At 48.4% G+C, this 27,183-nt stretch overlaps 2 protein-coding genes across 2 annotated transcripts; both read right to left on the bottom strand.

The window, feature by feature from the left end:
• Nucleotides 1-17,335: 17,335 nt before the first annotated feature.
• Nucleotides 17,336-17,959, bottom strand: LOC121749474. The gene has a single exon (XM_042144045.1). The coding sequence runs from the start codon at nt 17,957-17,959 to the stop codon at nt 17,336-17,338; it is 624 nt and encodes a 207-aa protein (XP_041999979.1).
• A 2,007-nt stretch (nt 17,960-19,966) lies between these two features.
• Nucleotides 19,967-20,461, bottom strand: LOC121749473. The gene has a single exon (XM_042144044.1). It carries the CDS (start codon nt 20,459-20,461, stop codon nt 19,967-19,969), a length of 495 nt encoding a protein of 164 aa, XP_041999978.1.
• Between the last annotated feature and the right edge of the window lie 6,722 nt (nt 20,462-27,183).

Below are 27,183 nucleotides of genomic sequence, written 5' to 3'. Positions count from 1 at the left end.
GGTGGTTGGCAACGGTGTTACAAGGCGGGACAATAGGGAGTTGTGTTTAGAGAGAAGGAGGAGCTTCTCACTCAACGAGGGCCTTTTTTTAATCAATTCCATCTGTTTGTTGATGACAAGTAGTAGAAAACAACAGTTTAGTTCCCAACTTATTCCACAACACACGCCAAAAATGACTCACAAATTTAGCATCTCGATCACTCACAATTTATCTAGGAACACCATGCAAACGGACAATTTCTTTAAAGAACAAATCAGCAATATGAGATGCATCATCAGTTTTGTGACATGGAATAAAATGTGCCATTTTTGAAAATAGCCATCATGCCTATGAGCTTCACGCACAAGCAATTCACGCATAGAACCTTTAGGAATGCACAGTTTATTTTCTCTAAACAAATAGCTATCATGCCTATAGAACTTGTCAAATGCAGCATGCTCACAAGCTAAATAGATAGAAGAAAAGTCCGGGTCATTATCATACATTTCCTTAATCAACTCAAAACCAAGCAACTTAGAACTCAAAGTAGCGATCAAAATGTACCTCCGAGACAATGCATCAGCCACAATGTTTTCTTTTCCCTTTTTGTATTTGATTACATAGGGAAATGGGGGAGGTGCTGGGTCTGGTTGCGGGGTCAGGGGATCCTCTTCCGGAGAGTGAGGGGCTTGAAAATTTGCCTTTGGTTGGTGACACAAAATTGCCTGAGGTCAGGAGATCGGAGAGATCGAAACTGCCACGGGTTACCTCGACTCGCGGTCGCAACGTTTGTCCAAGACCGAAATCGCCTTTGATGAGAATGGCGGAAATGAGGAAAGGGGGCTTGAAGGGTAAGGCGCTGCGACAATCGAGATCGAAGGGATTTAATGGTTCTGATCTGAGGTTGTTTTCTGGAAAGAAGAAGGCGGGGGGGAGGGGGAATATTTTGCAGGTTATGGAACCGATTCCGGAAGAGAAGGATGGGCTGAGGGAAGATAATGGGTGTGGGGAGGGGTTGGCTGGAGATGGGGCTTTGGAGGGGGATGGGGTAGAGATGGTGGAAGATTTGAATGCTAATGCTCAGAATTTTGGGGAGGGGTCTCTGGGTGGTCTGGAGTTGGACGGTTGTGGGGCTGGCGAGGGGGATGATAGTGCAATGGTAATTTTTGATGCAGGGGAGATGGTTGTTGGTTCAGGGTCTGGGATTGAGGAGGGGGAGGTAGGGGTTTGTGGTGTGGATACTGTGATATCTGGGGAATCTGAGCTTGTGGGACAGGCAGAAGTAATTCCGGCAGGATCGCTTTCTGATCTGGTTCTGGATCTTATTTCTGCACAACCTCTACAGGAGATGGCTTTTATTGGTGAGCTAGCCCCTTCAAGTGTAGATAAGTATGGAGGGAAGGATAGTCAAATGCTGAAGGGGGGTTCGGAGGGGGATAAGGGAAAGGGAGTTATTGAGAATTTTCCCGCGCTGAGCAAGGATAACCTTAGGGTTGCTAAAGAGAAAGAGATGATCATAGGAATGGGAGGGAGAGAGGTTCCTAGGGTGATTGATTCTTCGGTCAAGGTGAACCTAAACAGTAACAAGGAAGGCTCGAGCTCGAAAAACCATGGCAACAGTTGGTCTGGGACAAAATCTTCAAAGCGGCTGTGGCAGATGGGGTGAACATGGGGGGGAAGGTGCCAGTGAGCTTTGATCCAGTGAAGATCAGGAAAATGGGTGTACCGGGGGAAAGCTGTGGACTTCCTTCAATCTAATTTTCAAGTGCGGAGACCTCTTATTTGGCGGAGAAGATGGGCTTTGCGATCGTGGGAAAATTTTCTCATTCTATTCCCTCGTCTCTTCACATACAGAGGGCTTTCATGGGCATGAAATTCAAGGGTGAGTTTTCGTGGAAATTTATAAATGCTAAGCATGTGCTAATTCAATTCTCCTTGGTTGAGGATTATGCTAAACTGTTAAATGGGCCTAATGGGATGCCGGTTTGGTTTGTGTGTCGTCACCCCATGAGAGTGTTTAAATGGACAACAGATTTTGATCCGTTTTTTGAATCCCCTATTGCGGCGGTATGGTGCAACTTGATAGGGCTTCCCATTCATTTGTTTGAAAAGTCGGCATTGTTTGCGATTGGAGGGCTTCTTGGTGAACCTTTATTGGTGGATCATGCAACAATTTCTCGTTCTAGATTGTCCTTTGCGAGGCTTTGCATTGAAATAGACATCTCCAAAACGCAGGTTCAAGAGATCATCCTAAACATACAGGGGAGGGAGATAAGACAGTCAGTTAGATGGGACCGTATTCCTCTTTTCTTCCATGAATGTAAGCACGTGGGTCATTCTAGTGAGGTGTGTTATGCAAATGGTAGCAGGGAGAAGCCGGTGCGTAGGGCTTTTAATAGGCCTGATGTTGAGAGCTCTCGGATGGGGGAGAGGGGGGCTGATGTTCCTAAGGGGCTGGGAGTTCCGCCTGTGGGAAAGTGCAAGGATGCGCCTGGGGGTGTTGTTTTGGAGGTCGGGAGCAGGCTGGGACAGGATAGAGGGGTTTTCAACTTCAAGGAAGGAGACGAGGGAGGCAGGGGAAGGGGGGCTCAGGGTTACAGGAGGGGTTTGCTGGGGAAGGAGGTCAGGGGGTTGGGGGTGGTTCAAGGAATGGGTTCGGCTGATGGGGGAGGAAGTGGGCTGCTTGGCGGCTTTTTTCCCGAGGGTAGGCTCGGCTGAGTTCTCCCTGGGATGCTTGGCGTTGGAGTCTGGTTCATGGCCTCGGGAAGGTGGCAAGGGCAGTATAAAAGGTGTGGTAGGAGGGGTGGGCTTGAGGGCCTTTCTCTGCAGACCTCGGCCAACAGGTTTGCGGCTCTGTCTTCTTCCTACTTGGGCTCGGATGAGGCTTCCTTGGGGGCTCTTGTTCGGGGGCTGTCGTCTAAGCCGTGGTATTTGAAGATGCTTCCAAATGGGGACTTTGACCCCGAGGCTTATGAAGAGGAGTCAGGTGGGGATGAGGGTGAAGATTTGGACCTTGACTCTGAAATGCAGCAGGTCCAAGTTGTGGAGAAAAGGGGGGCTGCTAGGGATGTCTTAAAGATTGAGGGAGAAAAAGTGTTAAAGAAGGGCAGAACTAATGCAGGGGCTTTGGTGGCTGAGGTTTCTCATGTCACTTAATATTCTAATTTGGAATGCTCGGGGAGTTGCCAATGTAAACACCCAGAGCATCATCAAGAGATTGGTGAAGGAGAATAGAATTTCTGTTTTAGCAATCATTGAACCACTTGTTGCTCCTAGACCGGACTTTTTCAGCAGGGTGTTTGGCTTACAATTTAAGGGTTCTTATTGTAATGGGCAAATTTGGCTGTTTGTTGCTGAGGGCATTAAGGTGGATGGATGGGATGACTCAGATCAAGTTCTCCACGGCAGATATGTTTCCCCTTTTCTTCATGCTCCCTTTTTCATTTATGTTGCCTATGGTAAATGTTCTAAGGTGGGAAGGAGGGGAATATGGGATAAGCTTCGGGATCTTGCAGCAAAGATAGATGGCCTTCCCTGGTTCGTGGGGGGTGATTTCAATATTTTTGTTTCGGAAGAGGAGAGACAGGGAAGTGTACGGAGGCAGGGAAGGAAAATCAAAGAAATGTTGGAATTTGCTAAGACTATTAGTGACTGCCAGCTCCTTGATTTGGGTGCAGATGGACCCAAATTTACTTGGGCAAGGGGGAAAACTTTTGAAAGGCTAGACCGAGTTCTCATCGGTGAAGGATGGGCAAGTATGTTTGAGTCTTCTAGAGTAACAAACCTTGCCAGAATTCTGTCTGATCATTGCCCGCTTTTGGTGAGATGTCAAGTCCCGGGTCCTAGAATAAAGCCATCCTTTCGTTTCCAAAATATGTGGGTTCGACATCCCTTGTTTCTTCAGGAAGTTGAAAGGTGCTGGAGTGAGGGAACTGGTACTAGTGGCATGATTAATGTGCAAATCAAACTTAGCCGGCTTAAGAGGAGCTTGAGAATATGGAATCGAGTGGTTTTTGGAAATATTTTTGAAAGATTGAAAAAAGCTGAATTGGAGGCCAAGGAAGCTCTTGAAAGATATGAGCAGAACCCTCTTCCTGAGCTTAGATCAGAAATGAACAAATCGGCAGCTGAGTTTTTGTTAAGGTTAAAGATGGAGGAAGATTTTTGGCGTCAGAAAGTGGCTTTGAAATGGGTGGAGGAGGGAGACAGAAATACAAGATTTTTTCAAGGCTGGGTAAAACAGAAACGGGTAAAATCAAGAATCCTCTCGATTGAGGATGGAAATCAGACTCTAACTGAAGATGTTGATATTCGAAGCTCGGCAGAAAAATTCTTCAAAGGTCTTCTCTCAGATGATGTGGGATTCTTAGAGGAGCCGGATCTAGAAATCCTCCCAACCCTCCCTTCTCAAGTGAACATGTAGTTTTTGGAGAGGGCTCCTACTATAGATGAAATTAGGAAGACCGTCTTTAGTATCAATGCAGAAAGCGCAGCAGGGCCGGACGGGTATTCTGCCCTCTTTTTCTAGGCTTGTTGGGAGATCATAGGGGCTGACGTGGTTGCGGCGGTGCTGGACTTCTTTGCGGGATCTCAAATCCTAAGAGGTATTGCGGCAACTTTAATTGTTCTGGTCCCAAAAAAGGAAAACCCTACAAAATTGGCTGAGTTTAGGCCGCTTAGTTTGTGCAACGTAATGAATAAGATTATATCCAAGCTCCTTGCTTCAAGGATGGCCCCTCTTTTGCCTTTGATTATTGCTCCTAATCAAAGCGGTTTCATCCAAGGGCGTCTACTAAGCGATAATGTGCTATTGGCCAAGGAGATGTTCCATGAGATATGGAAAGGTGTGGCCTCACCAAATATGGTTTTAAAGCTGGACATGGAGAAAGCTTATGATCGTGTCCAATGGCCGTTTTTACTCAAAGTTTTAAGAAAGATGGGCTTCTCGGACAGATGGGTAAGATTTATTGAAAACTGCATTTCTCCTTGTTGTTTTCGGTTCTAATTAATGGGAGCGTGGCTGGTTTTTTCAAGTCTACACGAGGTCTCAGACAGGGGGACCCAATCTCTCCATCTCTGTTTGTCTTGGCTGCTGATTATTTACCAAGGTTGCTTGATCGCCTCATTTTGGGACGTAAGGATATGATGTATCGCACGACAAGGTATACCTTGGGGATTGCTCACTTGGCGTATGCAGATGACATTATTATTTTTTCTCAGGCTCAAAGCTCAGTGATTCTAGAGGTGAAAGAATGCTTAAACCATTACATGGTGTTCTCGGGACAAAAAGTAAATGTGGGGAAGAGCTGTTTCTTTCTTGATAAGAAGCATATCGCTTGGGCAAGAGAAGTGAAAGAGGTGAGTGGTTTTCAGCAAGGAAGTCTTCTGTTCCTTTACCTTGGAGTTCTTGTTTTTCGGGGACCGAAAAAGACTAGTCTATTCATGTTTATCCGGGATAAAATATCGGCAAGAATCCATAGTTGGAGTCATAGGCATTTGTCTTTTGGGGGTCGTCTAACTTTGATAAGGAGTGTTCTTGGGGCCCTCCCATTGCATATTTTTCAGGTGCTAGATCCTACAAAGGGGGCGTTGAGGAAGATAGAACAAGTGATGGCTCGCTTTTTGTGGGGATCTTGTAATTCCTCGAAGAAGACCCATTGAATTAAATGGCAGAGAGTATGCCTCCCTACCGATGAGGGGGGTTTGGGTATCAGAAGCTTGGCAGATTCGGTGGAGGCCTTTAGTATCAAGATGTGGTGGCGTTTTAGAGAGTAGGATTCTCTGTGGGCTTGTTATATGTTCCAGAAGTATTGCTCAATCTCCTTCCCGATAGTGATGTATAGATCAAACAGGTTCAGCCCGATGTGGAGGAGGCTGTTCAAGGTTGGAAATATTTGTCGGGAGCAGGTTCGTTGGGTTCTTGGAGATGGCAACATTAATGTATGGTATGACTCCTGGGTCGTAAATACACCCCTTGCAAGCTTATGCAGCTCAAGCCCAACATATCCCTCGTTGAAAGTTAACGAACTCTGGGCGGGGGAGCAGTGGGATGAAGAAAAGGTGAGGCTGCTGGTGGAGGAAGAGGGTTTTCCGGAGGAGATTGCTGAGAAGATTCTTCAAACGCCCTTTGATAGGGGGGCTAGAGATAGGGGACGTTGGAAGCTTTCTGGAAATGGGGATTTCTCATTAGCTTCGGCTTGGGAGTTGGTAAGGAATAGAGCAGGTAAGAGGCTGATTTTTGAAATGATTTGGGGTAAAAACATTGGATTATCAATTTCGATGTTCCTTTGGCGTCTTCTGGCAAATAGGATTCCTGTAGATGCAAAGATGCAATGGAGGGGAATTTCTCTTGCATCGAAATGTAGATGTTGTGAAAAGCCGCAGGTTGAGTCAAGATTACACCTATTTGTTAATAGCGAGGCAGCTAGAAGAGTGTGGCAACATTTTGCGAGGTGGTTCCCACAGGTCCCGCCTTTCATGGAAGAAGGGGAGAACATTGAATTGAGATTTAGGTGGTGGCAAAGACATTTGGGAATTCGGGCTGGGTACCATCTATGCACCATTATTCCTTGCTTGATTTTATGGTTTATCTGGTCAGAAAGAAATGAAAATGTGCACCGGGAGAAAGTTTTTGAAGTGGAGAATGTGATTAGGAGGGTTACTTCTCACTTGAGAAACTTGATTTTGGCTAAGGTGTTAGATCCAGAAAGTTGGGAGAACTGCTACCCGCAACTGGGGGTGATGGCTGATGGGGTACTTAAGGTTAGAAGGAGGGCAGTGGGGAGGGTGCAGTGGAGGCCTCCAGATGCGGGATGGTTGAAGCTCAATGTGGATGGCGCTTTTTCTCAGACAACACAAAGAGCTGGTGGCGGAGGGGTTCTGCGGGATTTTAAGGGAGACATTATTTCTGCCTATTCTGCAGGCTTTGAAAGGAATTCAGGTGTGGAGGCTGAGGTTGTGGCTCTCCTCCTTGGAGTGTCTCTGGCTAAGCAGCAGGGATGCAGGCTGTGGATCGAGATGGATGCTGAAAATGTGGTGCGCTGGCTTTCTTCAGGGCAGCTCGGTCCAGTGGAGGTTTGTGCGGATCTGCTAAAGATTAAGAAAGCGTTGCATGATTTGGAAGGGAAGGTGTCTCACATTTTCAGGGAAGGCAACAAGGCGGCAGATTTCCTGGCTGGGGCTGAACTGCAGGCTGGTGAATAGGTTGTCTTTACGGATTCCACGGCGCCTCCTCGGGTCAAGGCTCTTTGTAGACTGGATCAGTTAGGGTTACCGAATTTTCGGTTTTGATGGGGTACAGATGTTGGGAGGTTGGTGAGGAAGGTGCGGGGCTGGCGCTGGAAGCTGATGTGCAGGAAGTCACAACTGGTTCGGTGTCTGGAAGTGGCTGCTGGTTTTGGTTTTTGCTGCAGGGGTTCCTGGTGAGGCTGGCCAAATGGACGGAGGTTCTGATTTTGTGGATCAGCTGGATTTTCCCTTTGGTTACTTGGCAGACAGAGATGGGGAGATAGGGGTAGGAGGCGCGGTGTTGGCCTGGGGTGGCGCTGGGGATTGTTGCTGGTTCGATGACTATGCAGTTTCATCTGATATGTACTTACTTTTTGTTCCCATCTGTAATAGTTGTTTTGTTTGTTTGTTGCTTCTTGCAAGACAATCCACTTTTGGGATGGTCTTTGTTAAAACTCTTCGGTTTTGATGATATATAAGGGATGAGGGTCCTACTCAACCCTCCACCGTGAAGGTGTTCGATAAAAAAAAAAAAAGTAAATCATTTTCATCCAAAGACCTACAAACTTTCATTGTTTTTTTTAAACACCCCGAGGGTGGAGGGTAGAGGGTTGAGCCACCCACACAAACATAACATCGAGTCGCCCAAAAGTGTCGACTCGCAACGTCAAGTTAGAGTACAACGAGGGCATCCCTATCAACTAGGGTGGTCATCTATACACTCTTAGCAACCCAATTACAATTGCTTTGATGCAGCCTTTGCATCAATAAAAACCTTAGTCCATTTCCTAGTTGAGGGCCGCAATAGGGATACCTCTACAAGGCATACACCCTCCTGGGTCAAGATCCTCGATGACGCCCTCCATCTCCGGTTAGGGGGGCCACATGATACGCTCATTGAGCCACTGCCCGACTCATTCACACCCGAGTTGTTAGTCCCAAATGTCACCGTAGCAACATTCTCCTTCAGATGCCAATTATCAATGTGTTGAGTTATGATTTGTATATCACCCTCATGTGCCTTTCCTTTCCTCTTTCTCGACACCAATTGAAAGCAATCATCATCCACGCTTGGTTGGCTCCTACTAGCCACTTTTGGCTTCGACAGATCAGCATCCGTTGGGTCCTCCATATTCTTCGCTTGGTTGACACATTCTTTAGCCTTGTTCGCATGCCCAATGGGTGATGAGTTGTCGGCCCCAACATCCTCCTTTGGGCGCCATTCTCGGCGGTTGGTCTTGGTGACATGGCTCGAGTAATACGTCTTAGTTGGTGCACGGCGGCCCTTGTCTCCACCATGTGCATTCCTTCCCGATGCACGACATTCCTCTTTCATGTGTCCCACATGCTTACGATTGGCGCAAAATAATGGAATACGATCCCATGCCACTTTGTACTTTGAGTCTTTACCTCGGATATTGAGGATGATCTCTTCCGCCGGGGGAGTAGAGATATCAATCTCTACACAAATCCTCATGAAGGAGAGCCGGCTTTGATTGATTGTGGCATGGTTGGCTTGTAGTGGCTTGCCTAGGAGTTTACCGATTGCCATGAGAGCCGATTCCTCAACAAGATGAGTTGGGATTCCCATGATGTTACACCAAACGGCAACAACCGGCGACTCGAAGAATGTATCAAAGTCCGACGCCCACTTGAACACCCTCATCGGGTGGATATCAACATACCAATTGGGATTCCCATTGGGGTCATTTAAGACCTTAGCATAGTCGGCCATCTCTAGGAATCGGATTAAGATGTGGCGTTCAAGTATTTCCAAGTGAAAGAACCCACTAGCCCCAAACCTCCATGGCTTTTTTGAATTTGGGAGGAAGATGGGAGCGAGTGGGAGAACTTTCCAACAACGGCTAGCCCTAACTTCTCCGAGAGGTGTTCCGTTTCTAAATCGGAGAAGGTAAGGGATGGTGTACCTTCTAAGCAGTCGGCTTTCCCCACGGCATTGATCTTGGTGTCATCCAAAGGGATTGGCTCGGCCTTATGGAATTTGTACGCGGCTGATGCTTCTTCCACGCTCCCCGCCCCCCCATGGGGGAGGTATACTTTCGCCGTCTTCCAAGCTCCCTCCGGAATCGGGAGGCCTGTCCCCCGTGCGTTCACCATGGCCGAGTGGTGGGGAAGGAGGGTGTGTGGCACATGGAGTTAAGTTTGATTCAAATTGTCACTTACCAAAAATGGGCCAGCACTTCCTTCCCCATGCAAAGTAGGCTTTGGCCTTTCCTTCATTTGTGAGTCACATGCATCCATCTCCTCACATGTCACCCCCACACCAAGGCTAGGATTCACGTGGTCTCTTGTACCATCAAGGTGCTGATGGTTGACCAACACCATCTCCTTGTATGGTACATCATGGTCCCGGTAGGCCGACGCCGGCAAAATTCCGGCTACCCCCTCAAATTCGGGTCCATCCATTTCGCATGTTGGCGTGCTCCCTTCCTTAGCCATTTGAGCTAAGGCGTTCACATCTCCCCAACAAGGGCTTGCTTCTTTTCCGGCGACTCCTTCCCCTCACCATGAAGTTCGGCGAGAAGGTTGTCAGCCATTTTAAAGGCCATCCTCTTCTTAGCCCTACAAAATTCCGAACCAGTTTCAAGGCCGGCACGTTTGATGGCTCGCTGTGCTTTCTCCGGGTGCGGCATACCCACCCTCTTAGTTTTTTGCCTTGCAATCAACGGGAAGTTCTATTCCGGCGAGGAGAGGGGCTGCCTCATTTGTACCCATCCCGAGTCTTCCCTCTCCGTCAACTCACCCCCGGATTCACCATGCTAACGGGTGCATACACATGTCACCACCGGCCGAGCGTGAGTTCCCTAGGCCGAGATACCGTGCGCACCCCTTTGGCTAACCCGTCGGCGGGGAGACCCCAATGTTGCCGTCATCCACAAGATTTTAGAGAGAGAAGGAAGAGCGTTTTCCTTCAAACTTTCATTGTACCATCTCTGTTAGTTAATTGCATCAAGATAGGATCATTTTCATCGATATAGCATCACAACAATTGTCATATCTTAACAGCTTATTTGAAGCATAACTCTTATGTATGGTTTTACTTGGCTAACAAGCAATCCTTTTGAATCAAAATTGCCCACAATTATACATTTTGTGATGTGTGTAACGTAATGGCATCAAAGACAAGATCATTTTGGTCAATAGAGCACAATAGTCATGGTTGTCTCGTTAAATTTCATTTAGAGTATAACTCATTGTATTTAGCTTTAATTTTTTTTTATTTTTTTAATTAAACACCTTCACGGTGGAGGGTTCGTGGGTCCATCATCTATATATTTCAAAAAGGAAGGGGTTACAATCATTTCGACCTATCTGGGACTAGAGTTTCATTCTACAATCTACAATCTACAAAACTACTCTAGAGTAATTACACCACAAGAGTATGAAGAGGACATGCCATAATTGGCTCGACACCTACCTACTCTATGGTGTTCAATATAACCGAGGGTCGAACTGAACCCATTCAAGTTATTCTTGTCCTATCCAAAATCATCTTCTCTGACCCGAATGTTGGGGATCCCCATTTCATCCATCCGGATAATGGCGTTTAGCAATCTTGGAGCTGTTTGGGCAGTCATGCGATTGAAATTGTCTTGCTCGAGACCCATCTTGGCAAGCAAATCAGCCGCTTTGTTTCCTTCCCGATGAATGAAGGTGGCACGGATGTTGTGGTGTCGATTGAAGACGGCCAAGCGTGCCATGGCTCGGTGGGTGTGTGTCGGTCCCCAGTTTGTGCCATTGAGCAGCTTAATTGCTTGTTCGGCATCCGACTCGATGCATATGGGCTGCATGATTTCCTTAGCAAGGTCCAAGCCATGATGGAAGGCCATGACCTATGCCTCCAGAGTTGAGTGTGCGTCGAGAGGTGTCGCGAAGGCTGCGAGCATCTTGCCCGAATAGTCTCGTACGACCCCTCCCTCTCCGGCTTTATCTGTTGCCGCATTGTATGCACCATTCCGTATTGAGTTTGATCCAAGACCGGTCTGGGGGGTTCTTGATCGGCATAACGAGAGGCCTCGACCTCCTTGTCTCAACATGACTCGGGATGCTCATTTTAAGCCTCACTCCCTTCCAATGCTTCGGCTTCATGTTTCCATTAGTCATGCTATTTCGGATGAACATTTGAACCTGCCACACCACATTAAAAGGTTTAAATTGTACCTGTTGATGTTGGCTCCTGTTTCGTTCTGCCCAAATGAACCATAAGATGAGATAGGGCATGACACGGCAAAGATGTTTCTTGTCTTGTTGCTGGATTCTTTGGGACCAGACTTCAAGCCTTTCCGGGACTGTGTCATTGATCCGAATGTGGTGGGAGGAGCCCTCGAACCACCCGTCAAACTCTCTCCAAACACTGACTGCACCACGGCCTTGGATGAGAAGTTGCTGGAGTGATTCGGTGTCTGACCGATGGGGGAAGCATTGGCACTTGGATGCCATCTCAATTCTTCGCCATTGGAGCTTCGAGTCGACTGGGATTCGGTTCGACAGGAGTCGCCAATTAAAAATGGCTATGGAATTAGTAAGGTCGGCCATCCAAATATCATCGAGCCCTTGGATGAGTGGCCTATGTGACCGAATGGTCTTCCACGTCGTGGCCAGCGAGAAATCTCCGAGCTGAGAGAGGTTCCATCTCGGGATATTTGGTTCCCCGAGAATGATTGGTGTATCAAGGATCTGTGCAATTGCCTTCTATGAGAGTCCGGCCTGATCTTGGAGAAGTTGGAGTTTCGGCTCATCCCAAGACCCGTCCCTAATGAGGTCCGAGACCAAGGTCGAGGGGTCGCCCCTATCATCGATGCAGAGTTTTCGAAGGGCTAAGTTGCTGAGCCAAATATCATTCCAAAAATATATCTTTCCCTGTCCTACCATCAACCGAATGTATGGTTTTGCTTTGAGCCCATACTTTAAGTAGCCTCTTCCATGATGGGCTATTTCTCCCGGACGGCCTAGTAGTAAGCGGGGAGGCATTGTTGCAGTACTTAACCATCATATACTTGGCCCACAGAGAGTTTTGTTCACGGAAGCGCCACCAAAGTTTGATGTTGAAGACTCGAAGGACTTCTTTGAACTTGCGGACGCCGAGGCCTCCTTTGGCGGTAGGGAGACAAATCTGGTCCCAACCGATCCAATGTGTCTGTCTTCTTTCATTAGTTGAGCCCCAGAAGAACCTGGCTAGTTGTTGGTCTAGTTGTTTGAGGGCCCCGGCCGTTGGTTCAATTGCTTGGAAGATATGGATTGGCATCACTTCAAGTGTGCTCTTGATAAGCGTAACCGACCTCCGAAAGAGAGGTGTCGATGCGCCCATCCGGAGACCCTTGCATCGATCTTCTCCCGTAGGAACATGAACATGTCTGTGCGCTTAATTTCCCGGTATATGGGGACACCCAAATATAGAAAAGGGAAGGTACCTCGGGAGAAACCGCCTTCGGATTGTATTGAGTTTACCCATCCTTCATGTTCATCGGCAATGTAGAAACTGCTCTTGGCAAGGTTGATCCTCTGGCCCGAAACCTCCACGTAATCCTCAAGGCTAAGTCTACGAAGGGGATCCGCAGCCGCTTGTGTAAAGATGATGATGATATCATCCGCATAGGCTAAGTGGCTAATTTCCATGCATCGGCGGGTGGCCTTAAATGCCATATCTCTCTGTCCCAATATTAGCTTGTCGAGGGCCCTCGACAGATAATCCGCGGCGATCACGAACAGGGCCGGGGAAATGGGGTCTCCTTGCCTTAACCCCGAGTGGATTTAAAGAAGCCCGGCGGCGCACCATTGATTAGTACCGAAAACCAACATGAGCCAATACACCTCTCGATCATGGAGATCCAACTATCCGGAAAGCCCTTACGCCGTAGCACCTTAATGAAAAAGGGCCACTGAACGCGGTCATACGCCTTGGCCATGTCGATCTTGACCGCAACATTCGAGGCTGGTGCGCACCTCGGTAATTTATGGAACATCTCCTGTGCAAGAAGGACGTTGTCATTTAGAAGTCGTCCTTTCACGAATCCGCTTTGATTTGGCTAGATTACCCATGGGAGGAGAGGCGCTCATCTCTTCGTGAGGATCTTGATGATGATGACCTTGTTGATGACGTTACAAAGGCTAATGGGCCTGTAATCACCCCATGTCTCCGGTGATGGCTTTTTGGGGATGAGGACAATGCTCATTGCCATGATGCTTGGGGGAAGAAAAGCCCCTAGGAAGAACTGCCTAATCGCTGCCACCACGTCTGACCCCACGGTCCCCCAGCAAGCTTGATAAAAGGTTGCCAGGAATCCGTCCGGCCCTGGTGTGGTATTTCCGGAGATGTCAAAGATGGCTCATTTAACCTCTTCCGCATCGGGTGGTTTAGAGAGATCATCCACTTGTGCCGAGGGAGGGAGTTGTTGTATCATGCTGAGGTCTGGTTCCGCAAGCGCCAGGGGCTCGGGCGCGAGGAGGTTTTGGAAAACTCAACCGCTGAGTTTTTGATCTCTGCTTCGTTTGTGAGTTCACATCCGTTCACATTGATTTTGTCTCCCTCCGCAAGCCATCGGAGAGTTTAGAGTCGCTTTCTGCCTCCAGAAGTCTTCCTCCATCTTGAGAAGAAGGATGTAATTGGCAATGAGTGTGTTGATCGCGGTCCTGTTCCCGGGCGTCGGCCTCGCTTCAAATTTAGCTTGGGCCGAGGCAACGTTCTCTTCCATAAGCCTGAGGTTGGTGTGGATGTTCCCGAAAATTTCTTTGTTCCATCGCTTCAAGGCTTTTTTGACCCTTGCAAGCTAGGTTCAGAAGTTCCTCGGCCTCCGTCGGTTCTGTCCAGTCTTCATGCACGAGGTCGGCGAAGCCTTCATGTCGGATCCACATATTTTGAAACCGGAAGGCTCTCCCTCCGCTGTGGTTGTTCGGGAGCTTGCACCTGACCAGAATCGGCCCATGATCCGAGGTGATTCGAGGAAGGTTTGTCACCCTTGTGGCATCAAAAATCCAGGCCCACAGTTCGCTCAACAAAATTCTATCCAACCTTTCAAATAGGCCATCCTTGGCCCACGCGAAATCCGAGCCATCGAAACCCGGGTCAAGTAGTCTGCAATCTTCAACGGTCTCGGCAAAGTCGATCATCTCGGCATGTCTGTTCGTATCACTGCCAGATCTGTCTCGTGGAGAGAGGATAGTGTTAAAATCCCCTCCAATTAGCCAAGGTTTTCTCTCGGCTAGATGTGAGAGTTCCCTTATTTTGTCCTTTGTATTTGGCTTTACTTGGCCAACAAGCAAACCATTTCCATCCAAATGACCTACAAACTTAAAAAAAAAGACCTACAAACTTTCATTGTACGATCTTTGTTAGGTAATTAATTGCATCAAGATGGGATCATTTTCATCGATATAACTCATAGCAATTGTCATATCCTAACAACTTATTTGCAGCATAACTCTTATATATGGGTTTACTTGGCCAACAAGCAATCCTTTTAGGGGCAGCAATATAAACCGTCAAATCTGGATCTTATCTCAAGAAGAGGTGCAAGTTGAAATTCTGGATGATACTGAACAACTCCTCCACATCCATGCTACATCCCGGCAGTGGCCATCACACTGCTACATATCGGTTGCATATAGTAAGTGCACACGTCGAGGAAGATACCCTCTCTGGAGCAAAATGCGCGAGCTGGCCGGGGACATGGTTGGCCTTCCGTGGCTGATAGGTAGAGACTTCAACACCTTAACATCAGAAATGGAGAGACAAGGGGGCGTAAATGGCAGATACAGAGAAATGCTAGATTTTGTGGAAACAATTGAAGACTGCCAACTTATGGATCCCGGCTTTGACAGCTCAGTGTTCACATGGGCTAGGGGGCCGCTCAGAGAAAGACTCGACAGAATACTACTCGGAGAGGGATGGTCCAGTCTCTTCCAATCTACACGAGTTACTCACCTCCCTTGGCTATCCTCTGACCGTGGGCCTTTGCTTATCCGTTGTAATATGTCTGGCTTTGTCCATCGCTCCTCTTTCAGGTTCCAAAACATGTGGACCAAACATCACAATTTTATGCAACAAGTCACGGAGGTGTGGGCTGCGGACACCGGATACCATGGGATGATCAACCTGCAACTGAAGCTGACTAGAGTAAGGAGCATTGAAAAGATGGAAAAAGGAAACCTTTGGCAACCTCTTTGAGAACCTTCGGCAAGCAGAAGTCAAAGCAGTGGCCGAGCAAGCAAGGTTCGATGCAGATCCGTCCCCTGAGAACTGAGAAAGCAAGAACAAGAGTTCAGCTGAGTATATCTTGCAAGTTAGAATGGAAGAAAAGTTTTGGAAACAAAAAGCGGCAATAAAATGGACGGTGGAGGGGGAGCGGAACACCAAATTCTTTCATGGATGGGTAAAGCAACAACGGATCAAGGCGCATATACACTCGATAAAGGAGGGGCAAAGAGAACTCAACGAGGATGGAGAAATTAGAGCGTCGATGTCATCATTCTTTCAGAACCTCCTCTCTTCTGAAGGGGAACCATCGACCTAACTGATATGGATTGGGATACGACAAAGGACCCGTAGGATTTATTGATCCAAGAACCCCACGTATAAGGTTTGGCAGCGGACTCCCTTGATTGATAATCTGGTTTGATCCACTTCTAGAGCTTAGGAAACTTCGACCAGTTGGCTATATGATCAGCCAAGAACCTCGGTATGGTTGAACGCCGCAAGATCTTGCTCAAAGTATCTTGATAAGTTCCAAACAAGTGAAAAAATCTACAAAGAGAATTCAACTCACAAGACAAAGTCTATTTTCGTATTTGATCAATGGTGTGTTCAAATGACATGCTTACAAGCATACGTATAGGCTAGAATGGACTCTTGAAAGTCTCACATCATTAGTACAACTTAAGACACTTAAAAATGACTCATAATAAAATAAAAGTAACTCCTAAACCTTTGGTGTAACTTTAGGATATCTAAAGTCACTTATTTAACATAAAATGTAACTAAAATAGACCCTTCATTTTGGCTGCTCCAACTTGGACGAATATGCATCATGTATCATCAATTTGGGCCTCCAAAATTTGATATGTAGTGACTCCAAACTTCAAGCCTTGGGCTGCCCACAAACTTGAATAATATTCACCACTTGGCCCAATGTAGAATGGTCTTGTAATTGGGCTTTTATTTCAACAACTAGAAGCAACATGGACTCCTTTATCTTCTTAGCTCTAGCTCTTGTAATTTGCCCACTTGGAATGATCAATGAATCCATCTTCTTGTCCTTGTAGATCAACTTGGGTGTGTCTCCATCATTCCCTTCTTCTTCAAGAGGATTCGTCCTCGAATCTAATACACCAACATAAGGAGATAAATCAGAAACATTAAAAGTAGCACTTACATTAAACTCACCAGGTAAGTCTAGCTTGTAAGCATTATCATTGACTTTTGTAATCACTTGGAATGGTCCACCTCCTCTTGGCTGCAACTTGCACTTTCTTTTCGAAGGAAATCTCTCCTTTCTCATATGCAACCAAACCCAATCTCCCGGCTCAAAGATGACTTGTTTCCGACCCTTGTTGGCTTGCTTTGCATATTGTTCTGTCCTCTTTTCAATGTTGAGTCTTACACTTTCATGCAATCTTTTCACCATTTCAGCCTTAGCTTTTCCATCAAGACTTGCACGTTCTTCAATAGGTATTGGAATCAAATCTAGTGGACTCAATAGATTAAAACCATACACAACTTCAAATGGAGAAAAGTTAGTATCAGAATGAACACTTCGATTATAAGCAAATTCAGCAAAAGGTAAGCATTCCTCCCAACTTTTCAAGTTCTTTTTAACTAAAGTTCGTAGTAATTGAGACAAAGTTCTATTAACTACTTTAGTTTGTCCATCTGTTTGTTGATTTTTTTTTTAATTAAACACCATTACGGTGGAGGGTTCGTGGGTCCCTCATCCCTATATATCAAAAAGGGGGATTACAGAACGTGGCCACACCCGAAAGTGGTGTGCCATAGCAAAGGCAAGAGTAGAAAGCGGTCTGACTCCACACGGCTCGGACCCCATCCTACTCCCTTCAAAAGTGCAATTAAACAAAACAAAGGCTCTATGATCTTCCATCTCTGAGTAACCGACTCTAGTATCCGTCCCCATCTAGGGTTCGAATGTTTGGAACACCCATTCGGTCCAATCGGACGAAGTCCATGAGGTCTCTTGGTGCAGAATTATGATCTAATTGTCGACCGCTATCAAGCCTTAGGCCTATTCTCGCAAGGAAATCCGCCGCCTTGTTCCCCTCCCGGTGTATGAAGGTGACTCGGAATTTAAGTTGGCGCTTGAGCAGGATCAATTGCGCCACTGCTTGCCGAGCTAGAGCTGGCCCCCACCCTGCTCCATTGACCAGATTAATGGCTTGCTCGGCATCTGATTTGATCCAGATTGGTAAGTCAAGATCCATGGCTAAGCGCAGCCCATGGATCATGGCCGTCAGCTCAGCCTCCAGAGCCGAGTGTGCTTCAAGGGGCTTGCTAAACGCCACCAGCATGTTGCCCGAGCTGTCCCGAATGATTCCCCCCCCTGCTTTGTTGGTCACTTCATTGAAGGAGCCATCCGTGTTTAGTTTAATCCAAGGGTGGTCCGGGGGGTCCCATTTGATTGCCATGGCTAGCGGCTGCGCCCTAGCTGGTTCCACTTGTTGCGGGATGTTGATTCTAAGTTTGACCCCTCGCCAATGCTTCATCTTCAAGTTCTCGTTGGCCATGGAGTTCCGGATGAACATGTGGATCTGCCATACCACATTGTACTGATTGAACCTCGTGTCTTGGTGTCGGCTCCTATTTCTTTCCGCCCAGATGAACCACAAGATGAGGTAGGGGATGGCTCGGCTAAGGTGCTTCTTGTTCGTTTGGTGACATCTTCGCATCCAAGTTTCAATTCTCGTTGGGATTGTGTCATTGATTGAGAGGCGGGGGGTCGCCCCATCAAACCACGAATCAAACTCATTCCATACTCTGCGAGCTCCGTAACCCTGAATGAAGAGGTGTTGGAGGGACTCAATATTCGGTCGAAGAGGGCAACATTGGCACTTGGAGGCAAGTTCAATCTCCCGCCACTGAAGTTTTGTGTCGACTGGCACCCGATTGGAATGAAGCCTCCAGATGAAGATGGCTATTGACTTAGTGAGGCCCGCCTGCCAAACATCACCCAGGCCTTGAACAATCGGGTTCCGCCCTCGGAGTGTGTCCCACGTTGATGCTACCGTGAATTCCCCGTGCTCAGAGAGGGTCCACCGCGGGATATCCTGTTCGTCTTGGAGTATCGGGGCGCTGAGGATGCGATCAATAATATGTTGTGGGATGCCGGCTTGATCGTGCAGGAGTCGGAGCTTGGGTTCATCCCAAGTGCCATTTGTAATGAACTCTGAGACCCGGGTGGTTGGCCTTCCCCTATCATCAAGGCTGAGGTCCCTGAGTGGGCTGTTGCCAAGCCAGATGTCATCCCAGAAGTAGATATTCCCTTGCCCCACAAGCCACTTCATGTACGGTTGCGTGAGAGTCCAAGCTCTAGAGAGCCTCCTCCATGTAGGGCTACTCATACTCGGCGTTCTCAAGGTAAGTGGTGTGGAGACGGAGCAATATTTTGGCCAAGGTGGCTGACCTCAATGCATCTCCGGGAGGCCTTAAGCACCATATCCCTTTGGCCAAGTATAAGCTTATCCAAGGCTCGAGACAGGTAGTCCGCGGCAATTACAAACAACACAGGGGAAATCGGATCACCTTGTCGGAGTCCCCGTGTTGATCTGAAGAATCCTGAAGGTACCCCATTGACAAGGATCGAGAACCAACACGAGCCTATGCACCTCTCCATGAGTGAGATCCATGTGTCCGGGAATCCTATTCACCACTACATTAGGTGCTGGGGAGCATCTTGCAAGTTCATGGAACATCTCTTGGGCCAACAGAGCGTTCTCATTGAGGAGCCGCCCTTTCACGAAACCACTTTGGTTTGGGGAGATGACCTGTGGAAGGAAAGGGGAGAGTCGAGTCGTGAGTACCTTGGTGATGATCTTGTTAAAGACGTTGCAGAGGCTGATGGGTCGGTAGTCAGTCCATGACTCGGGCGACGCCTTCTTTGGGATGAGGACAATGCTTGTGGCCGTAATACTTCGTGGCAGGAAAGCCCCTCTAAAGAACTGGCCAATTGCTTCCACCACCTCCGGCCCCACAATAGTCCAACAGGCTTGGTAGAAAGTGGCGGAGAAGCCATCGGGTCCGGGGGTTCTATCTCCGGAAATGCTGAAAATGGCGCTCCTGATCTTGTCCGCACCCGGCGCATTTGCGATGTCCGCAAAGTGTTCGGCTGAGTGTACTCGCTGGATAAGGTCAAGGTCTGGCTCGTCTAGAACCGGGTTGTTGGGCGCTAGGAGTTGTTGGTAGAAATCTACCGCTGACTTTTTTATTTCGACCTCCTCAGTAAGCTCCTGGCCGTTTACACGAATCGAGTGGATGCGTAGGCGAACTCTTTTTTGTTTCACCAAGCTTTGACAGAACCGGGTATTTTTGTCGCACTCCGCAAGCCATCTCAGGGCTGCCTTTTGCCGCCAAAAATCCTCTTCCATTTTCAGCAACATGATGTACTCGGCAATGTATTTATTGATCATTGTCCTATTTTCCGGTGTTGGCCTTGCCTCGAAGATGGATTGGGCAACGGCAATTCCTTCCTCCTTTTCCTTGAGGTTGGCATGGATGTTCCCAAAAACTTCTTTGTTTCACGCCTTTAGGGCTCTTTTCACTCTAGCATGTTTGATTTGAATATTTAGGAGTCCACTCGCCCCCGTACTCTCCTCCCATGCATTTTTCACTACAGCCATGAACCCCCCATGTCGGATCCACATGTTCTGGAATCGGAATGGCTTGCCTCCGATGGTAGTGTTCAGCGTCTTACATCTTACAAGGACCGGCCCGTGGTCCGAAGCAACCCGAGGGAGGTTCGTAACCCGAGTAGCTTCGAAGGCCCTAGCCCAACCCTCACTAACAAGCACTCTATCCAATCTTTCAAAGAGGCCATTTTTGGCCCATGTGAATTCCGCCCCATCGAACCCCGGATCAAGGAACCTACAGTCTTCAATTGCTTCCGCGAAGTCGACCATCTCGGCTTGCCGGTTGGTGTCGCTCCCAACCCTATCTCGGTGTGATAGGATGGTGTTGAAGTCGCCACCGATAATCCATGGTGATCCTTCGAGTGGCCCAGCAATCTCTCTCATCTTTTCCCACAGGAGGTGTCTTTCGGATCTTGTGCATTTGGCATACACGGCTGAAATGGCCAGCGGCCTAGCAATGCGGTGGGACTTGAGACGCCCATGTAGGATTTGTTCCGAATCACAATCAATATCAAAAGTGGATCCCTCTTCCGCAAACAACCAGATTTTTCGATCCAATGTAGGACAGCCCCAGGGCCTTGGAGAACCGGTCCGGATCCGGTGTTGTGAGTGGTTCCATTATTGCAAGGAATAAAACATTATGAGATTTAATTAGCCTTTTCAAAACGTTTTGGGTTGACGCATTTGCGATTCCCCTCACGTTCCAAAACATGATATTGTAAGACATCATTAACAAGTAGGATGCGTACCCGAAGGAGACGAAGTCCCTCCTTGATATTCAATGAGATGTTGCTCTTTGTTCGTTGCATGCTCCTCGGCATCGTCAAGTGGAGAGCCGTCTCCAATCCTCTCTGTCCCCACTTGCATGTCCATGGCCGAGTCGTCCGCTTCCCCAAATTGTCGACATCAAATTCTCCATTCGCCATGAGGGAATAGTATTGGTTAGTGCTCATGTGATTCTTACTTGAGAAGAAACCACGCCCCCAAGTCATTGCATGGCGTGCGCCCCCTCTCGCACTCCCTCGTGTAGGCGGGGACACCGATCGGCTCGCCTTGGTGTACTCCCATTCCGCATCCATATCTACATGAATTGGTGAAGGTGGCTCGGTGGTCGGGGGTGTTGGGTTCCCTTTTTCCCCTCCCCTGCGCTTGAGGCCCACTTTGAATGTTTCGGGGTGCGAACCATTCCCTCCTTGGGTTCCACCCATAATGTCCGGACCATCTCAAGTTGTATCCCTATCCTCCTCTCCATTTGAATTGTTGTTAGGACGATTCCCGGCATTGCCCATATTCTTCCCTTGGCGGTTCCCTTCATTGGAGTTAGGATTGTGCCTCACCGCATCTTGCATGCCCTTCATACCGTGGCCTTCGGGGTTTGCCTTCTTTGGCGGGTTGATATTGTAGTTTCGTTTCGGCGGCCTTTCCTTTTTGTCCATCGCATAGCACACATCACTTGCATGGCCAACATGTTTACACTCTTGGCAATAGGATGGGATCTTATCCCACCGGACTTGTTGCACCAACTCGCGGCCGCACAAGTCAAGGATTATCTCTTCAGCGGGCGGTTTGGTGATGTCAATCTCAATACAAATGCGGGCAAATGAGAGTCTCGTCTTGGTAGCCGTGGCCCGATCAACTTGGATTGGATTGCCGAGGAGCTTGCCGATGGCGAAAAGAGCGAATTGATCAAACAAGTGAATTGGGAGTCCGATTAAACTACACCAAATTGCTGCTATCGGGGACTCACAATATGCATCGAAATCCGGGGACCATTTGAAGACCCTCATTGGGTGGCGATCAATGAGCCAAACGGGTGTTCCCTTTGGGCCTCCGAGAAGCCGGGCATAATCCGCCAAATCCTCGCATTGGATAAGGATATGTTTAGCATTAATGTATTTCCAATTGAAGCCACATCGGAATTTAATGTTATCTAGAGTTTTTTTAATTTGATGGCCCGTAGGAATAGAATGTGAAAACTTACCCACGATGGCAAGCCCCATGCTATCAGCAAGCTTTTGTGTTTCAGCCCCGGAGAAGTAGATGGCCGGAACTCCATTGGACATGGAGGCAAAACCAATGTTTTGGATCTGTTCCGGCACGAAGACTTGAGGACCATTGGGTTCGGGAGAACCCTTAAGTAACTCCGCCATCGATTTCGGCCTACTAGAGGTACCCGAGGGAACTTCGGCTCCCCCTTCTCGGCTAGCGACCATTGGCCCTCGTGTCGCGGCCTCGTGGGATAGGTCACTCATGGCCATCGGCTGGTCCTAGATAGCCGTGACGGAACTAGTCGGAGCTTCGCCCACCATCGGGTTGGTAGGTGGTGTCGGGGTGGCCGTATGACCCTCGACCCCAACCTTGGTGGCCGCACCCCTGTGAGCTTCCCTTCCGGCCAGGTTCACATTTGCCTCCGCACGCTGTGCTAGGCCAGGTGGCTCCGGCCTCGACCAAGCCACAAAAGCCGTCGACTTTACCGCGCCAGCCTCGAACGTGTCTCGAAGTTTTAAGGTCCGTCCTCTCGCTAGAGGGGGAAAATCCTCAAAGGAAGGGATGAAAGGCCCCGAAGGTGCAAGCAAGGCTTGGTCGGACTCCGGAAGGGAAGAGTAGTGAGACCCATCGGCCATGTGCGCATCCTCCGGCTGGCCGGCGTCTAGAAGTGGTTGGGCGGTCATGGTGTCTAGCTTGTCCGCCAAATCCAAGGCTGCGAGGTGTAGGAGATGGGTACTTTTGGCTGCATTAGCCCTCCAACGGCTAGGACATCACGTGACATTCCAAGTGGGCAAGGCGCCAAGCCACTTTCGAAAAGAGTTTTTGTTCCCACTTCCTATTCGGGTAAGTTGACTTCCACTACTTCCAATGAGTCTTTTGCTTTTGCTGCCGCATGTACTTTAGGTTTGTCATGATCCGGAGGGGTCACGTCCTCCTCTTCGACGACATGGTCGTCGCCGGCGGCCGCACCGGCAACCAGGTCGGAATTTTGATTTTTGGAGGCCATGGTCGATAGGACCGCATTGGCAATGGCCAATTGGCATTCCTTGGTGCCCGAAGCACTTTCTACTTCATCCCGCCGGCCGTTGTCCCCTTGATCACTCGGCGGGCTCGCCGGAAAGATGGTCCCTTTGCACTTAGGGCTCCCGGGTGGGGACGAGTATTCCGACCCGAACTCGAGCCTCTTCCAAGGTTGTTTGTCCTCCAGAAGGGGTGAAAGAACAAACCTTTTCCGACCATTTCCTTTAGTTGGAGGAGCCGGCGTACTTTTCCTCATTTTCAGTTTTGTGGCTTTTTGCTTCATCTTCTTGCTCGGAGGATTAGGGATGGGGTCCTCGGCCGACCGAAAGACCATGCGCTGGTCCGAGATGGTGCGAGGTTCCTCAGGCCCCGGTGACGTGTCCGGCGGATGGTCCGGCATGGCCGAGCGTGTGCCAAGTCACCAGCGTGGTCGGGGGGAAGCGGAGGTGACGGTGTAAGATCCGACACAAAGGCGGAGGCCGGCAGCGTTTAGGGTCGTGAGGGTTGAAAGAAGGCCGTGGGTTGTGGTCGGAGTGGAGGGGAGGGAAGCGAGGGTGAAGACCTTGAGTTGAAGAGGGCGACGGTGGTTGGCAACGGTGTTACAAGGCGGGACAATAGAGAGTTGTGTTTAGAGAGAAGGAGGAGCTTCTCACTCAACGAGGGCCTTTTTTTAATCAATTCCATCTGTTTGTTGATGACAAGTAGTAGAAAACAACAGTTTAGTTCCCAACTTATTCCACAACACACGCCAAAAATGACTCACAAATTTAGCATCTCGATCACTCACAATTGATCTAGGAACACCATGCAAACGGACAATTTCTTTAAAGAACAAATCAGCAATATGAGATGCATCATCAGTTTTGTGACATGGAATAAAATGTGCCATTTTTTAAAATAGCCATCATGCCTATGAGCTTCACGCACAAGCAATTCACGCATAGAACCTTTAGGAATGCACAGTTTATTTTCTCTAAACAAATAGCTATCATGCCTATAGAACTTGTCAAATGCAGCATGCTCACAAGCTAAATAGATAGAAGAAAAGTCCGGGTCATTATCATACATTTCCTTAATCAACTCAAAACCAAGCAACTTAGAACTCAAAGTAGCGATCAAAATGTACCTCCGAGACAATGCATCAGCCACAATGTTTTCTTTTCCCTTTTTGTATTTGATTACATAGGGAAATGGGGGAGGTGCTGGGTCTGGTTGCGGGGTCAGGGGATCCTCTTCCGGAGAGTGAGGGGCTTGAAAATTTGCCTTTGGTTGGTGACACAAAATTGCTTGAGGTCAGGAGATCGGAGAGATCGAAACTGCCATGGGTTACCTCGACTCGCGGTCGCAACGTTTGTCCAAGACCGAAATCGCCTTTGATGAGAAAGGCGGAAATGAGGAAAGGGGGCTTAAAGGGTAAGGCGCTGCGACAATCGAGATCGAAAGGATTTAATGGTTCTGATCTGAGGTTGTTTTCTGGAAAAAAGAAGGCGGGTGGGGGGGGAATATTTTGCAGGTTATGGAACCGATTCCGGAAGAGAAGGATGAGCTGAGGGAAGATAATGGGTGTGGGGAGGGGTTGGCTGGAGATGGGGCTTTGGAGGGGGATGGGGTAGAGATGGTGGAAGATTTGAATGCTAATGCTCAGAATTTTGGGTGGTCTGGAGTTGGACGGTTGTGGGGCTGGCGAGGGGGATGACAGTGCTATGGTAATTTTTGATGCAGGGGAGATGGTTGTTGGTTCAGGGTCTGGGGTTGAGGAGGGGGGGTAGGGGTTTGTGGTGTGGATACTGTGATATCTGGGGAATCTAAGCTTGTGGGACAGGCAGAAGTAATTCCGGCAGGACCGCTTTCTGATCTGGCTCTGGATCTTATTTCTGCACAACCTCTACAGGAGATGGCTTTTATTGGTGAGCTAGCCCCTTCAAGTGTAGATAAGTATGGAGGGAGGGATAGTCAAATGCTGAAGGGGGGTTCGGAAGGGGATTAGGGAAAGGGAGTTATTGAGAATTTTCCCGCGCTGAGCAAGGATAACCTTAAGGTTGCTAAAGAGAAAGAAAGGATCATAGGAATGGGAGGGAGAGAGGTTCCAAGGGTGATTGATTCTTCGGTCAAGGTGAACCTAAACAGTAACAAGGAAGGCTCGAGCTCGAAGAACCATGGCAACAGTTGGTCTGGGACAAAGCTCTTCAAAGCGGCTGTGGCAGATGGGGTGAACATGGGGGGGAAAGTTCCAGTGAGCTTTGATCTAGTGAAGATCAGGAAAATGGGTGTACCGGGGGAAAGCTGTGGGCTTCCTTCAATCCAATTTTCAAGTGCGGAGACCTCTTATTTGGCGAAGAAGATGGGCTTTGCGATCGTGGGAACATTTTCTCATTCTATTCCCTCGTCTCTTCACATACAGAGGGCTTTCATGGGCATGAAATTCAAGGGTGAGTTTTCGTGGAAATTAATAAATGCTAAGCATGTGCTAATTCAATTCTCCTTGGTTGAGGATTATGCTAAACTGTTAAATAGGCCTAATGGGATGCCGGTTTGGTTTGTGGATCGTCACCCCATGAGAGTGTTTAAATGGACAACAGATTTTGATCCATTTTTTGAATTCCCTATTGCGGCGGTATGGTGCAACTTGATAGGGCTTCCCATTCATTTGTTTGAAAAGTCGGCATTGTTTGCGATTGGAGGGCTTCCTGGTGAACCTTTATTGGTGGATCATGCAACAATTTCTCGTTCTAGATTGTCCTTTGCGAGGCTTTGCATTGAAATAGACATCTCCAAAACGCAGGTTCAAGAGATCATCCTAAACATACAGGGGAGGGAGATAAGACAGTTAGTTAGATGGGACCGTATTCCTCTTTTCTGCCATGAATGTAAGCACGTGGGTCATTCTAGTGAGGTGTGTTATGCAAATGGTAGCAGGGAGAAGCCGGTGCGTATGGCTTTTAATAGGCCTGATGTTGAGAGCTCTCGGATGGGGGAGAGGGGGGCTGATGTTCCTCAGGGGTTGGGAGTTCCGCCTGTGGGAAAGTGCAAGGATGCGCCAGGGGGTGTTGTTGTGGAGGTCGGGAGCAGGCTGGGATAGGATGAGGGGGGTTTTCAACTTCAAGGAAGGAGACGAGGGAAGCAGGGGAAGGGGGGCTCAGGGTTACAGGAGGGGTTTGCTGGGGAAGAAGGTCAGGGGGTTGGGGGTGGTTCAAGGAATGGGTTCGGCTGATGGGGGAGGAAGTGGGCTGCTTGGAGGCTTTTTCCCGAGGGTAGGCTCGGCTGAGTTCTCCCTGGGATGCTTGGCGTTGGAGTCTGGTTCATGGCCACGGGAAGGTGGCAAGGGCAGTATAGAAGGTGTGGTAGGAGGGGGTGGGCTTGAGGGCCTTTCTCTGCAGACCTCGGCCAACAGGTTTGCGGCTCTGTCTTCTTCCTCCTTGGGCTCGGATGAGGCTTCCTCGGGGGCTCTTGTTCGGGGGCTGTCGTCTAAGCCGTGGTATTTGAAGATGCTTCCAAATGGGAACTTTGACCCCGAGGCTTGTGAAGAGGAGTCAGGTGGGGATGAGGGTGAAGATTTGGACCTTGACTCTGAAATGCAGCAGGTCCAAGTTGTGGAGAAAAGGGGGGCTGCTAGGGATGTCTTAAAGATTGAGTGAGAAAAAGTGTTAAAGAAGGGCAGAACTAATGCAGGGGCTTTGGTGGCTGAGGTTTCTCATGTCGCTTAATATTCTGATTTGGAATGCTCGGGGAGTTACCAATGTAAACACCCAGAGCATCATCAAGATATTGGTGAAGGAGAATAGAATTTCTGTTTTAGCAATCATTGAACCACTTGTTGCTCTTAGACCGGACTTTTTCAGTAGGGTGTTTGGCTTGCAATTTAAGGGTTCTAATTGTAATGGGCAAATTTGGTTGTTTGTTGCTGAGGGCATTAAGGTGGATGGATGGGATGACTCAGATCAAGTTCTCCACGGCAGATATGTTTCCCCTTTTCTTCCTGCTCCCTTTTTCATTTTTGTTGCCTATGGTAAATGTTCTAAGCTAGGAAGGAGGGGAATGTGGGATAAGCTTCGGGATCTTGCAGCAAAGATAGATGGCCTTCCCTGGTTGGTGGGGGG

This window comes from Salvia splendens, chromosome 9 (assembly GCF_004379255.2).
Source record: "Salvia splendens isolate huo1 chromosome 9, SspV2, whole genome shotgun sequence".
Classification (NCBI taxonomy): Eukaryota; Viridiplantae; Streptophyta; class Magnoliopsida; order Lamiales; family Lamiaceae; genus Salvia; species Salvia splendens.
Note: the sequence above shows the minus strand (reverse complement) of the source record. Positions and strands in the feature narration are given on the sequence as shown.

Excerpts from the sequence above, each read along its gene's own strand:
- LOC121749474 (XM_042144045.1), bottom strand. The coding sequence starts at position 17,959 with ATGGCCAACGAGAACTTGAAGATGAAGCATTGGCGAGGGGTCAAACTT.
- LOC121749473 (XM_042144044.1), bottom strand. The coding sequence starts at position 20,461 with ATGAGAGAGATTGCTGGGCCACTCGAAGGATCACCATGGATTATCGGT.